The sequence below is a fragment of the Boleophthalmus pectinirostris genome, unplaced genomic scaffold (genome assembly GCF_026225935.1).
Source record: "Boleophthalmus pectinirostris isolate CB_2022bp ecotype Guang Dong unplaced genomic scaffold, ASM2622593v1 HiC_scaffold_6, whole genome shotgun sequence".
NCBI classification, from domain to species: Eukaryota; Metazoa; Chordata; class Actinopteri; order Gobiiformes; family Gobiidae; genus Boleophthalmus; species Boleophthalmus pectinirostris.
The window spans coordinates 42,244,315-42,259,481 of NW_026571447.1; the positions used below are offsets into that span (position 1 = coordinate 42,244,315).

At 50.9% G+C, this 15,167-nt stretch overlaps 1 protein-coding gene across 1 annotated transcript in view; it reads right to left on the reverse strand.

Moving 5' to 3' along the window:
* The window catches only part of plin6 (perilipin 6), an 11,665-nt gene extending 1,260 nt beyond the window's left edge, over positions 1–10,405 (reverse strand). Inside the window, exons 1-8 of the mRNA XM_055163948.1 lie at positions 10,400–10,405; positions 9,839–9,916; positions 9,620–9,740; positions 8,268–8,350; positions 2,798–3,083; positions 2,361–2,530; positions 1,626–1,892; positions 911–1,296 (exon numbers count right to left, since the gene is read on the reverse strand). Of these exons, the coding sequence (XP_055019923.1) occupies positions 911–1,296; positions 1,626–1,892; positions 2,361–2,530; positions 2,798–3,083; positions 8,268–8,350; positions 9,620–9,740; positions 9,839–9,916; positions 10,400–10,405 (1,397 nt within the window). The remainder of the gene's footprint in view (positions 1–910; positions 1,297–1,625; positions 1,893–2,360; positions 2,531–2,797; positions 3,084–8,267; positions 8,351–9,619; positions 9,741–9,838; positions 9,917–10,399) is intronic.
* Between the last annotated feature and the right edge of the window lie 4,762 nt (positions 10,406–15,167).

The following is a 15,167-nucleotide window of genomic DNA, read 5'->3' on the forward strand; positions in this document are numbered from 1 at the left end:
TCTAATAAACCAAACTGAAGCTGCTGCTTTATCTGATTATCACAAAGATTCAAAATGAACAAATTATCTCTTAATGTAAAAAATATTTATATCATTATTGATATAAAAGATAAAAGATGAAGATGATAAAAGTCGTGTCTGATCCACCAAACTCGTGGGCGTCTTTGTCGATGTTGATCAAAACTCACGCTGACTCAGCAGAAAAATCTTTACATGACATTTTACATTATTTTATATTTTAATTTCCTCCTGTTTGTCATAAAAACGTCTGAGCTGCACTTTTTCTCTGAACAAAATATTATTGGTACAAAAAGTTTTTGTGTGAATTGTAACTGTTTCTGTTTGTTTATTTATTCATCAAACTCAACATTCTTAATATTTATCACATTTATATTTTTATGGATCAAACTCTTTATTATTCACTATTTGACTTTAAAGATTCATAAAGATTCAAAGACACAAAACTTGTCAAAATCATCATTTCCACGTTCAAACGAGCAGAGTTCAGTTTTCACGTCGACGCGTCAGAAACGTCGTTTAAAAAGAGTTTGAGGAAATATTTGATATTTCATGATAAAGTTTAATATTTATTTATTTGAGGATGTTTATTGTGTTTTTTCCTGCAACTGATTTTTATTTACTGTGATTTTATTGTTTTTGCTTTAAATCTGCAAAATAAAAACAAACACAAACACCGTTAGCTCACCTGTTAGCGTTAGCGTTGGCTCACCTGTTAGCGTTAGCTCACCTGTTAGCGTTGGCTCACCTGTTAGCGTTAGCGTTGGCTCACCTGTTAGCGTTAGCTCACCTGTTAGCGTTGGCTCACCTGTTAGCGTTGGCTCACCTGTTAGCGTTGGCTCACCTGTTAGCGTTGGCTCACCTGTTGGCTCACCTGTTAGCGTTGGCTCACCTGTTGCGTTGGCTCACCTGTTGGCTCACCTGTTGGCGTTGGCTCACCTGTTGGCTCACCTGTTGGCTCACCTGTTGGCTCACCTGTTGGCGTTGGCTCACCTGTTGGCTCACCTGTTGGCTCACCTGTTGGCTCACCTGTTGTTGGTCACCTGTTTGGCTCACCTGTTGGCTCACCTGTTGGCTCACCTGTTGGCTCACCTGTTGGCTCACCTGTTGGCTCACCTGTTGGCGTTGGCTCACCTGTTGGCTCACCTGTTGGCTCACCTGTTGGCTCACCTGTTGGCTCACCTGTTGGCTCACCTGTTGGCTCACCTGTTGGCTCACCTGTTGGCTCACCTGTTGGCTCACCTGTTGGCGTTGGCGTTGGAGCTGCGTCGGGACGAGCTGTTTGAGGTGAAGTCATGTTGGTTTAAAAAATCCTCGACGTCCTGATCAGACGGACGCACCTGAAACACACCAACACCTGAACTACTACTTCAATACTACAAATACTACAAATACTACAAATACTACAAATACTACAAATACTACTACAAATACTACACATACTGCACATACTACAAATACTACAAATACTACTACAAATACTACACATACTACTACAAATTCTACACATACTACTACAAATACTACTACTACTGCAGATACTATTACCACTACTACAAATACTACAGCCCCCTGTCCCCGCCCCCTGTCCCCGCCCCCTGCAGTACCAGGCTGTACAGGGGGGTGGCGTTGATGAGCAGCTGGAGCAGGAGTTTGCTGAGTTCTTGAAGGTCTCTGACGAGGTTCTGGATCTGCTCCGGCACCTCCAGGACTCTCTGGACCGGACCGTACTGGACCAGGGCCAGGGCCCGGCTTTGGATCTCGACCAGGACTTCCTCCCTCAGGTCCTCCACCCGGTACAACAGCGCCACCACCAGGCCCCGGAGGGACCGCAGCAGGTCTCCCGCCAAGTCCAAGACTGGACCCAGACCCACCTGAGACACAGAACCAGGACTAAGACAGGACTAAACTGGGTCTGAACTAGGACTGAACCAGGACTGAACCAGGACTGACCAAATACGGACTATCCCTGGTCTAAACCTGATCTAAACCCAGTCTGAGACAGAACTAAAACTAAACACAACTGAACCAGATCTGACCCTGGTCTAAGCCTGGTTTGAGCTCCGGTCTAATCCCGGTCTAATCCCTGTCTCAGGACTCACGGCGTGGGCCCCGGTCTAGTCCCAGTCTGGACCCAGTCTTAGTCCGGTCTCGGGACTCACGGCCCGGGCACTGGTCTGGTCCTGGTCTTAGTCCGGTCTTAGTCCGGTCTCTGGACTCACGGCCTGGCCGCTGGTCTAGTCCTGGTCTTAGTCCGGTTTTAGTCCGGTCTCTGGACTCACGGCCCGGGCACTGGTCTGGTCCTGGTCTTAGTCCGGTCTTAGTCCGGTCTCGGGACTCACGGCCTGGGCGCTGGTCTGGACGCTCCTCCTCAGCTGGTCCCGGGTCTTCAGGAGGCGGTGATGGACCTGAAGGACCAGGAACAGGACCAGACTCCGGACTCGGGTCCAAACACTGGGCTCGTCCTCGTCCTCGTCCTCCAAACGCAAAACCATCTGCTCCCACTGCAGCCCTGAAGTACACAAATACTACAAATACTACTGCGAATACTACTGCAAATACTACTACTACAAATACTACTACTACAAATACTACTGCAAATACTACTGCAAATACTACTACTACAAATACTACTGCAAAAATACTATTGCAAATACTACTACAAATACTACTGCAAATACTACTGCAAAAATACTACTGCAAATACTACTGCAAAAATACTACTGCTAATACTACTACAGGAAATACCCCTGAGACGGTGGGAGGGCATCTGACTTACTGAGCGTGGGGGGCAGGGGCAGGTAGGTGGCCGTGACCTCCTCCAGTCGGGTCAGGAGGTCGTCGAGGCCGGAGGACGCGACCTGCCCGACCTTTGACCCCTGCAGCGCCCCGAGCAGACTCCGCCCCCTCTCCCACACCAGCTCCGCCCCTCTCTCCGCCCCCTCCAGCGCCACGTCCACGCCCCCCACCGCCCACAGCGCCAGGACGTCCCGGGACCCGACCACGGACCCGACCACGGACCCGACCACGGACCCGACCAGAGCGGCGCGCAGGTCAGACGACACCTGAGGGACAGGGACAGACAGGTGAGACAGGGACTGACAGGTGAGACAGGGACTGACAGGTGAGACAGGGACTGACAGGTGAGACAGGGACAGACAGGTGTCCCCCCACTGCACCTGCCTCCCTAACCCCTCCCTCATCCTGGTCTAGACCTGGTCTGTGGTCTGTGGTCTCACCTGGTCTGTGGTCTGTGGTCTGTGGTCTCACCTGGTCTGTGGTCTCACTGGTCTGTGTCTGTGGTCTCACCTGGTCTGTGGTCTCACCTGGTCTGTGGTCTCACCTGGTCTGTGGTCTTTGGTCTGTGATCTGTGGTCTCACCTGGTCTGTGGTCTCACCTGGTCTGTGGTCTGTGGTCTCACCTGGTCTGTGGTCTGTGGTCTCACCTGGTCTGTGGTCTCACCTGGTCTGTGGTCTGTGTCTCCTGGTCTGTGGTCTGTGGTCTTGGTCTGTGGTCTCACCTGGTCTGTGGTCTGTGGTCTCACCTGGGTGGTCTGTGGTCTGTGGTCTGTGTCTGGTCTCACCTGGTCTGTGGTCTGTGGTCTCACCTGGTCTGTGGTCTGTGGTCTCACCTGGTCTGTGGTCTGTGGTCTGTGGTCTCACCTGGTCTGTGGTCTCACCTGGTCTGTGGTCTGTGGTCTGTGCTCTCACCTGGTCTGTGGTCTGTGGTCTGTGGTCTGTGGTCTCACCTGGTCTGTGGTCTGTGGTCTCACCTGGTCTGTGGTCTGTGGTCTCACCTGGTCCATGGTCTGTGGTCTGTGGTCTGTGGTCTCACCTGGTCTGTGGTCTCACCTGGTCTGTGGTCTGTGGTCTGTGGTCTGTGGTCTCACCTGGTCTGTGGTCTGTGGTCTGTGGTCTCACCTGGTCTGTGGTCTCACCTGGTCTGTGGTCTGTGGTCTGTGGTCTCACCTGGTCTGTGGTCTGTGGTCTCACCTGGTCTGTGGTCTGTGGTCTCACCTGGTCTGTGGTCTGTGGTCTCACCTGGTCTGTGGTCTCACCTGGTCTGTGGTCTGTGGTCTCACCTGGTCTGTGGTCTGTGGTCTCACCTGGTCTGTGGTCTGTGGTCTCACCTGGTCTGTGGTCTCACCCTGGTCTGTGGTCTGTGGTCTCACCTGGTCTGTGGTCTGTGTCTCACCTGTGGTCTGTGGTCTGTGGTCTCACCTGGTCTGTGGTCTGTGGTCTGTGGTCTGTGGTCTCACCTGGTCTGTGGTCTCACCTGTGGTCTGTGGTCTGTGGTCTCTCACCTGGTCTGTGGTCTGTGGGTCTGTGGTCTCACTGGTCTGGTCTGTCTGGTCTGTGGTCTCACCTGTGGTCTGTGGTCTCTGTGTGGTCTCACCTGGTCTGTGGTCTCACCTGGTCTGTGGTCTGTGGTCTCACCTGGTCTGTGGTCTGTGGTCTCACTGTGTCACCTGGTCTGTGGTCTGTGGTCTCACCTGGTCTGTGGTCTGTGGTCTGTGGTCTCACCTGGTCTGTGGTCTGTGGTCTCACCTGGTCTGTGGTCTGGTCTGTGGTCTGTGGTCTCAACCTGGTCTGTGTGGTCTGTGGTCTCACCTGGTCTGTGGTCTGTGGTCTGTGGTCACCTGGTCTGTGGTCTGTGGTCTCACCTGGTCTGTGGTCTGTGGTCTGTGGTCTGGTCTGTGTCTCACCTGGTCTGTGGTCTGTGGTCTCCCTGGTCTGGTCTGGTCTGTGGTCTGTGGTCTCACTGGTCTGTGGTCTGTGGTCTCACCTGGTCTGGTCTGTGGTCTCACCTGTGGTCTGTGGTCTGTGGTCTCACTGGTCTGGTCTGTCTCACCTGGTCTGTGGTCTGTGGTCTCACTGGTCTGGTCTGTGGTCTGTGGTCTCATTCTGTGGTCTCACCTGGTCTGTGGTCTGTGGTCTCACCTGGTCTGGTCTGTGTGGTCTGTGGTCTCACCTGGTCTGTGGTCTGTCTGGTCTCACCTGGTCTGTGGTCTGTGGTCTCACTGTGGTCTGGTCTGTGCTGGTCTGTGGTCTGTGGTCTCACCTGGTCTGTGGTCTCACCTGGTCTGTGGTCTGTGTGGTCTGTGGTCTCACCTGGTCTGTGGTCTGTGGTCTCACCTGGTCTGTGGTCTGTGGTCTCACCTGGTCTGTGGTGGTCTGTGGTCTGTGGTCTCACCTGGTCTGTGGTCTGTGGTCTCACCTGGTCTGTGGTCTGTGGTCTCACCTGGTCTGTGGTCTGTGGTCACCTGGTCTGTGGTCTCACCTGGTCTGTGGTCTGTGGTCTCACCTGGTCTGTGGTCTGTGGTCTCACCTGGTCTGTGGTCTGTGGTCTGTGGTCTCACTGGTCTGTGGTCTGTGGCTGGTCTGTGGTCTGTGGTCTCACCTGGTCTGTGGTCTCACCTGGTCTGTGGTCTGTGGTCTGTGGTCTCACTGGTCTGTGGTCTCACCTGGTCTGGTCTGTGGTCTGTGGTCTCACCTGGTCTGTGGTCTGGTCTCACCTGGTCTGGTCTGTGGTCTCACCTGGTCTGTGGTCTGTGGTCTGTGGTCTCACCTGGTCTGGTCTGGTCTGGTCTGTGGTCTGTGGTCTGTGGTCTCACCTGGTCTGTGGTCTCACCTGGTCTGTGGTCTCACCTGGTCTGTGGTCTTTGGTCTGTGGTCTCACCTGGTCTGTGGTCTCCTGGTCTGTGGTCTCTGTCTGTCTGTGGTCTCACCTGGTCTGTGGTCTCACCTGGTCGGTCCTGGTCTGTGGTCTGTGGTCTCACCTGGTCTGTGGTCTCACCTGGTCTGTGGTCTGTGGTCTCACCTGGTCTGTGGTCTGTGGTCTCACCTGGTCTGTGGTCACCTGGTCTGTGGTCTGTGGTCTCACCTGGTCTGTGGTCTGTGGTCTCACCTGGTCTGTGGTCTCACCTGGTCTGTGGTCTCACCTGGTCTGTGGTCTGTGGTCTCACCTGGTCTGTGGTCTGTGGTCTCACCTGGTCTGTGGTCTGTGGTCTCACCTGGTCTGTGGTCTCACCTGGTCTGTGGTCTGTGGTCTGTGGTCTCACCTGGTCTGTGGTCTGTGGTCTCACCTGGTCTGTGGTCTCACCTGGTCTGTGGTCTGTGGTCTCACCTGGTCTGTGGTCTGTGGTCTGTGGTCTCACCTGGTCTGTGATCTCACCTGGTCTGTGGTCTGTGGTCTCACCTGGTCTCTGGTCTGTGGTCTCACCTGGTCTGTGGTCTCACCTGGTCTGTGGTCTGTGGTCTCACCTGGTCTGTGGGTCTGTGGTCTCACCTGGTCTGTGGTCTCACCTGGTCTGTGGTCTGTGGTCTGTGGTCTCACTGGTCTGGTCTGTGGTCTGTGGTCTCACTGGTCTGTGGTCTGTGGTCTGTGGTCTGTGGTCTCACCTGGTCTGTGGTCTCACCTGGTCTGTGGTCTCACCTGGTCTGTGGTCTGTGGTCTGTGGTCTCACCTGGTCTGTGGTCTCACCTGGTCTGTGGTCTGTGGTCTGTGGTCTCACCTGGTCTGTGGTCTGTGGTCTGTGGTCTCACCTGGTCTGTGGTCTCACCTGGTCTGTGGTCTGTGGTCTGTGGTCTCACCTGGTCTGTGGTCTGTGGTCTGTGGTCTCACCTGGTCTAACTGGGTCTGTGGTCTGTGGTCTGTGGTCTCACCTGGTCTGTGGTCTCACCTGGTCTGTGGTCTTTGGTCTGTGGTCTGTGGTCTGTGGTCTCACCTGGTCTGTGGTCTTTGGTCTGTGGTCTGGTCTGTGGTCTCACCTGGTCTGTGGTCTCACCTGGTCTGTGGTCTGTGGTCTGTGGTCTCACCTGGTCTGTGGTCTCACCTGGTCTGTGGTCTGTGGTCTCACCTGGTCAGTGGTCTGTGGTCTCACCTGGTCTGTGGTCTCACTGTGGTCTCACCTGGTCTGTGGTCTGTGGTCTCACCTGGTCTGTGGTCTCACCTGGTCTGTGGTCTGTGGTCTCACCTGGTCTGTGGTCTGTGGTCTCACCTGGTCTGTGGTCTCACCTGGTCTGTGGTCTGTGGTCTGTGGTCTCACCTGGTCTGTGGTCTCACCTGGTCTGTGGTCTCAGTCTGGTCTGTGGTCTGTGTGGTCTGTGGTCTGTGGTCTCACCTGGTCTGTGGTCTGTGGTCTCACCTGGTCTGTGGTCTCACCTGGTCTGTGGTCTGTGGTCTCACTGGTCTGGTGGTCTGTGGTCTGTGGTCTGTGGTCTCACCTGGTCTGTGGTCTGTGGTCTCACCTGGTCTGTGGTCTGTGGTCTCACCTGGTCTGTGGTCTCACCTGGTCTGTGGTCTGTGGTCTCACCTGGTCTGTGGTCTGTGGTCTCACCTGGTCTGTGGTCTCACCTGGTCTGTGGTCTGTGGTCTCACCTGGTCTGTGGTCTGTGGTCTCACCTGGTCTGTGGTCTGTGGTCTGTGGTCTCACCTGGTCTGTGGTCTCACCTGGTCTGTGGTCTTTGGTCTGTGGTCTGTGGTCTCACCTGGTCTGTGGTCTGTGGTCTCACCTGGTCTGTGGTCTTTGGTCTGTGGTCTGTGGTCTCACCTGGTCTGTGGTCTTTGGTCTGTGGTCTGGTCTGTGGTCTCACCTGGTCTGTGGTCTCACCTGGTCTGTGGTCTGTGGTCTCACTGGTCTGTGGTCTGTGGTCTCACCTGGTCTGTGGTCTGTGGTCTCACCTGGTCTGTGGTCTGTGGTCTCACCTGGTCTGTGGTCTCACCTGGTCTGTGGTCTGTGGTCTCACTGGTCTGTGGTCTGTGGTCTGTGGTCTCACCTGGTCTGTGGTCTGTGGTCTCACCTGGTCTGTGGTCTCACCTGGTCTGTGGTCTGTGGTCTCACCTGGTCTGTGGTCTGTGGTCTCACCTGGTCTGTGGTCTTGGTCTCACCTGGTCTGTGGTCTGTGGTCTGTGGTCTCACCTGGTCTGTGGTCTGTGGTCTCACCTGGTCTGTGGTCTGTGGTCTGTGGTCTCACCTGGTCTGGTCTGTGGTCTCACCTGGTCTGTGGTCTGTGGTCTGTGGTCTCACCTGGTCTGTGGTCTGTGGTCTCACCTGGTCTGTGGTCTCACCTGGTCTGTGGTCTGTGGTCTGTGGTCTCACCTGGTCTGTGGTCTGTGGTCTCACCTGGTCTGTGGTCTCACCTGGTCTGTGGTCTCACCTGGTCTGTGGTCTCACCTGGTCTGTGGTCTCACCTGGTCTGTGGTCTGTGGTCTGACCTGGTCTGTGGTCTGTGGTCTGTGGTCTCACCTGGTCTGTGGTCTGTTGGAGGACGGGGAAGTTCTGTTCGAGTCGATCTAAACCCTGAAGAGCCAAAGAACTGACGACTCCAACTGCACAGACACAGACACAGACACAGTACAAGTACTGCAGTACATTTACCCTATGCAGTACCACACAGTACTTCACAGTACCACACAGTACCACACAGTACTACTCAGTACCACACAGTACCACACAGTACTACACAGTACTACACAGTACTTCACAGTACCACACAGTACCACACAGTACTACACAGTACTACGCAGTACTTCACAGTACCACACAGTACTACACAGTACTACGCAGTACTACGCAGTACTACGCAGTACTTCACAGTACCACACAGTACTACACAGTACTACACAGTACTACGCAGTACTACACAGTACTACGCAGTACTTCACAGTACTACACAGTACTACACAGTACTACACAGTACTACGCAGTACTTCACATGTAGTACTGGAGCCTTCTGCTTCTGGACATAAATTTCTCATCATTTTTTCCCACAGACAAAAAACAAATAAAGAATAAAAGTGAGAATATGAATCAGCTCTGTGGAGCAGCGAGCGCGACACCTGGACTTCTGTAGTCCTGGTTCAGTCCTAATTTAGTCCTGGGTTAGTCCAGGTTTAGTCCTGGTCTGAATCTTTATAAAGCACCGAGTCATGAAAACATTTCACACAAACTTTGATTAAATTTAAAACATTTATGGACGAGTTAGCATGTAGCTATTAGCACGTAGCTGTTAGCATAGCCGTTAGCATGTAGCCGTTAGCATGTAGCCGTTAGCATGTAGCCGTTAGCATGTAGCCGTTAGCATGTAGCCGTTAGCATGTAGCCGTTAGCATGTAGCGTTAGCGTTAGCGTAGCCGTAGCGTAGCCGTTAGCATGTAGCCGTTAGCATGTAGCCGTTAGCATGTAGCTGTTAGCATGTAGCCGTTAGCACATCGCCGTGGTGACGTCTTTAAACTCTTAATATCTGAATTTTCCAAAAGTCTGTGGGAAAAATGGACGTAACATTTACAGAGTGTGGAGCCCCACGACGCTGAGATTGTACTTCATAGTACTTCATAATACTTCATAGTACTTCATAGTACTTCACAGTACTTCATAATACTTCATAATACTTCATAATACTTCATAGTACTTCATAGTACTTCACAATACTTCATAGTACTTCATAATACTTCATAATACTTCATAATACTTCATAGTACTTCATAGTACTTCACAGTACTTCATAGTACTTCATAATACTTCATAATACTTCATAGTACTTCATAGTACTTCACAGTACTTCATAGTACTTCATAGTACTTCACAGTAGTACTCACTCTGAGGCTGGAGGCTGGTGAGGAGGGGCGTGGCTTGTCTGAGTGCCGCCTGTGACACGCTGACCACGCCCACCTCGGCCACGCCCCCCATGATCTGCAGCAGCGGGTGACGCCCCTTCACCTGAGGACGACCGGCCCAATGTCAATCACAGCAACACCACGGCAACCACACAGAGGGGGCGGGGCTAACAGTATCACCACACGGGGGGCGGGGCTTACCTGAGAGTAGGCGGAGCTCAAGGACTGCAGCACCGATTGGACGAGAGGCATCTGGGTCACGCGCAGAACCACACTGGACTGTAAACCAAACCAGGACTAGAACAGGACTAGAACCAGGACTAGAACAGGACTAGAACCAGGACTAGAACAGGACTAGAACCAGGACTAGAACCAGGACTAGAAACGGACTAGACCAGAACTAGAACAGGACTAAACCCAGACAGTAAGTAGTCTGAAACACTAAACAAGATGCAAAGCCACAGTGAGAACCGAACCAGGAACGGGACTAAGATCAAGATTAAACAGGTCTAAAACAAGTCTAAAACAGGTCTAAAATGGGTCTAAAATGGGTCTAAAATGGGTCTAAAACAGGTCTAAAATGGGTCTAAAATGGGTCTAAAATGGGTCTAAAACAGGTCTAAAACGGGTCTAAAATGGGTCTAAAGTAGATCTTAAACTGGTCTAAAGCAGATCTAAAACAGGATTGTAACTAGATCTAAACCAAGACTAAAACCAAGTCTCAACCAGACTAAACAGGGTCTAAAACCGGATCAAACTCACCTCCATCTTCTGTTCAAATTCAGATTCACCAAATCTACAGCAGGAAAAACTGGATTAAAACCAGGTCTGAACCAGGTCTGACCCAACGCTAGACCTGGACAAGACCAGGACCGAGTTTAGTCCTGGTTTAGTCCTGGTTTTGGGCATGAGGGGGTCAGCTGCTCCTGTGTCACAGTCTGAGTCCTGTTCACTCCAAACCGCCGTGAAATCGCCCAATCAGAGCACGGCACTGTGACATCATCACGGCAAGGAGCAGAGGAGAGAGTTTAGAGCCAGGACCAAGTCAGAACTAAACCAGGACCAAGCCAGGTCTAAACTAGGACTAAACCAGGACGAAACCAGGACTAAACCAGGACTAAACCAGGTCTAAACCAGGACTAAACCAGGACTAAACCAGGACTAAAAAAGGACTGAACCAGGACTGAACCAAGTCTAAACCAGGACTAAACCAGGACTAACCAGGACTGAACCAGGACTAAACCAGGACTGAACCAGGACTGAACCAGGTCTAAACCAGGACTAAACCAGGACTAAACCAGGACTAAACCAGGACTACACCAGGTCTAAACCAGGACTAAACCAGGACTAACGAGGACTGAACCAGGACTAAACCAGGACTAAACCAGGACTACACCAGGTCTAAACCAGGACTAAACCAGGACTAAACCAGGACTAAACCAGGACTAAACCAGGACTACACCAGGTCTAAACCAGGACTAAACCAGGACTAAACCATGGTTCTAAACAGATGATCAGATCTTACCCCATGTTCGGTCTGGACTCCACAAAGTCCTGGTCCAGGACTCAAACCGGGATTATAAAGACGAGAGCGGAGCAACTGATTGGTCGGTCCTGCCCTGATCCTGGCTCCTGATTGGTCGGTGTCTGTGACAGATTCATTTCACGCTGTTTTCTCAGAACGTCTCAAATGTTCCTCTGAAGTTTGTGGGAACAAGGAACAAACACCCAGGACTGTGTGAAGAGGGTCTGTGTGAAGAGGGTCTGTGTGTAGAGGGTCTGTGTGTAGAGGGTCTGTGTGTAGAGGGTCTGTGTGAAGAGGGTCTGTGTGTAGAGGGTCTGTGTGAAGAGGGTCTGTGTGAAGAGGGTCTGTGTGAAGAGGGTCTGTGTGAAGAGGGTCTGTGTGTGAAGAGGGTCTGTGTGACTGTGTGAGAGGGTCTGTGTGAAGAGGGTCTGTGTGAGAGGGTCTGTGTGAAGAGGGTCTGTGTGAAGAGGGTCTGTGTGAAGAGGGTCTGTGTGTAGAGGGTGTGTGAAGAGGGACTGTGTGAAGAGGGTCTGTGTGAAGAGGGTCTGTGTGAAGAGGGTCTGTGTGAAGAGGGTCTGTGTGAAGAGGGTCTGTGTGAAGAGGGTCTGTGTGAAGAGGGTCTGTGTGTAGAGGGTCTGTGTGAAGAGGGTCTGTGTGAAGAGGGTCTGTGTGAAGAGGGTCTGTGTGTAGAGGGTCTGTGTGTAGAGGGTCTGTGTGAAGAGGGTCTGTGTGAAGAGGGTCTGTGTGTCTGTGTAGAGGGTCTGTGTGAAGAGGGTCTGTAGAGGGTCTGTGTGTAGAGGGTAAGAGGGACTGTGTAGAGGGACTGTGTGAGAGGGTCTGTGTGAAGAGGTGTGTGTAGAGGGGTGTGTAGAGGGTCTGTGTGAAGAGGGTCTGTGTGAAGAGGGTCTGTGTGTAAGAGTGTAGAGGGTCTGTGTGAAGAGGGTCTGTGTGAAGAGGACTGTGTGAAGAGGGTCTGTGTGTAGAGGTCTGTGTGTAGAGGGTCTGTGTGAAGAGGGTCTGTGTGAAGAGGGTCTGTGTGTAGAGGTGAAAGGGTCTGTGTGAAGAGGGTCTGTGTGTAGAGGAACTGTGTGTAGAGGTCTGTGTGTAGAGGGTCTGTGTGTAGAGGGTCTAGAGGGACTGTGTGAAGAGGGTCTGTGTGAAGAGAGGTGTGTGTGTGAAGAGGGTCTGTGTGTAGAGTGGACTGTGTGTGAAGAGGGTGTCTGTGAGGGTCTGTGTGAAGAGGGTCTGTGTGTAGAGGGTCTGTGTGAAGAGGGACTGTGTGTAGAGGTCTGTGTGAGACTGTGTAGAGGGTCTGTGTGTAGAGGGTCTGTGTGAAGAGGGACTGTGTGTAGAGGGTCTGTGTGTAGAGGGTCTGTGTGAAGAGGGTGTGTGTAGAGGGTCTGTGTGAAGAGGGACTGTGTGAGGTTCTCCAGAGGGTCTGTGTGAAGAGGGACTGTGTGTAGAGGGTCTGTGTGAAGAGGGACTGTGTGAGGTTCTCCAGAGGGTCTGTGTGTAGAGGGTCGAGGGCTGTGTAGAGGGACTGTGTGTAGAGGGTCTGTGTGTAGAGGGTCTGTGTGATGTGTGAAGAGGGACTGTGTAGAGGGTCTGTGTGAAGAGGGTCTGTGTGTGAAGAGGAGGGTCTGTGTGTGAAGAGGGGTCTGTGTGTAGAGGGTCTGTGTGTAGAGGGTCTGTGTGAGAGAGGGATCTGTGTAGAGGGGTGTGTAGAGGGTCTGTGTGAAGAGGGTCTGTGTGAAGAGGGTCTGTGTGTAGAGGAAATGTGTGTAGAGGGTCTGTGTGTAGAGGAACTGTGTGTAGAGGGTCTGTGTGAAGAGGGACTGTGTGTAGAGGGTCTTGTGTGAAGAGGGTCTGTGTGAAGAGGGTCTGTGTGTAGAGGAACTGTGTGAAGAGGCTCTGTGTGTAGAGGAACTGTGTGTAGAGGGTCTGTGTGTAGAGGGTCTGTGTGTAGAGGGTCTGTGTGAAGAGGGTGTGTGTCTGTGTGTAGAGGGTCTGTGTGTAGAGGGTCTGTGTGAAGAGGGTGTGTGTAGAGGGTCTGTGTGAAGAGGGACTGTGTGAGGTAGAGGGTCTGTGTGAAGAGGGACTGTGTGAGGTTCTCCAGAGGGTCTGTGTGAAGAGGGACTGTGTGTAGAGGGTCTGTGTGAAGAGGGACTGTGTGAGGTTCTCCAGAGGGTCTGTGTGAAGAGGGACTGTGTGTAGAGGGTCTGTGTGAAGAGGACTGTGTGTAGAGGGTCTGTGTGAGGTTCTCCAGAGGGTCTGTGTGAAGAGGGACTGTGTGTAGAGGGTCTGTGTGAAGAGGGACTGTGTGAGGTTCTCCAGAGGGTCTGTGTGTAGAGGGACTGTGTGTAGAGGGACTGTGTGAGGTTCTCCAGAGGGTCTGTGTGAAGAGGGACTGTCTGTAGAGGGTCTGTGTGTAGACTGTGTGTGTCTGTGTGTAGAGGGACTGTGTGTAGAGGGTCTTTGGTCATAAAAGCAGAAACAGCAGATCTTGGACGTTCTTCTTCCCTGTGGAACTTCTCCAAACCTCCCACTGCCTCAAAAAGTCGAGCTCCACAACAAACTGTGGAACTTCACCACCAGGAGATCGAGCTCCAATAAACCAGAACAAAACACAACAAAACAACTGAGTGTGTGTATGTGTATTTGTGTATGTGTGTATGTGTGTGTATGTGTATGTGTATGTGTGTATGTGTATTGTGTATGTGTATGTGTATGTGTATGTGTATGTGTATGTGTATGTGTGTATGTATATTTGTGTATGTGTGTATAAGTGTATGTGTATGTGTGTGTGTGTATGTGTATGTGTGTATGTGTATGTGTGTATGTGTATTTGTATATGTGTGTATGTGTGTATGTGTGTATGTGTATGTGTGTATGTGTATGTGTGTATGTGTATGTGTGTGTATGTGTGTGTGTGTGTATGTATGTGTGTATGTGTATGTGTATGTGTGTATGTGTGTATGTATGTGTATGTGTATGTGTATGTGTGTGTGTGTGTATGTGTGTGTATGTGTATGTGTATATGTGTATGTGTATGTGTATGTGTATGTGTGTATGTGTATGTGTATGTGTATGTGTGTATGTGTATGTGTATGTGTATGTGTGTATGTGTGTGTATGTGTATGTGTATGTGTATGTGTGTGTGTGTATGTGTATGTGTATGTGTGTATGTGTATGTGTGTATGTGTATGTGTGTATGTGTATGTGTGTATGTGTATGTATGTGTATGTGTATGTGTGTATGTGTGTATGTGTGTGTGTATGTGTATGTATGTGTGTATGTGTATGTATGTGTGTGTATGTGTATGTGTGTATGTGTATGTGTATGTGTGTGTATATGTATGTGTGTATGTGTATGTATGTGTATGTGTATGTGTATGTGTATGTGTATGTGTGTATGTGTGTGTGTATGTATGTGTGTATGTGTGTGTATGTGTATGTATGTGTATGTGTGTGTGTATGTGTGTATGTGTGTGTATGTGTGTATGTGTGTGTGTATGTGTATGTGTGTATGTGTATGTGTATGTGTATGTGTATGTGTATGTGTGTGTATGTGTGTATGTGTATGTGTGTGTATGTGTGTATGTGTGTATGTGTGTGTGTGTATTGTGTATGTGTTGTATGTGTATGGTGTATGTGTTGTGTATGTGTATGTGTGTATGTTGTATGTGTGTATGTGTATGTATGTGTATGTGTATGTGTGTATGTGTGTATGTGTATGTGTGTATGTGTATGTGTATGTGTATGTGTATGTGTATGTGTGTATGTGTATGTGTATGTGTGTATGTGTATGTGTGTGTGTGTGTATGTGTATGTGTGTATGTGTGTATGTGTATGTGTATGTGTGTATGTGTATGTGTGTATGTGTATGTGTGTATGTGTGTATGTGTGTGTGTGTATGTGTGTATGTGTATGTGTGTGTGTATGTGTGTATGTGTTGTGTGTGTATGTGTGTATGTGTATGTGTGTATGTGTATGTGTATGTGTGTAT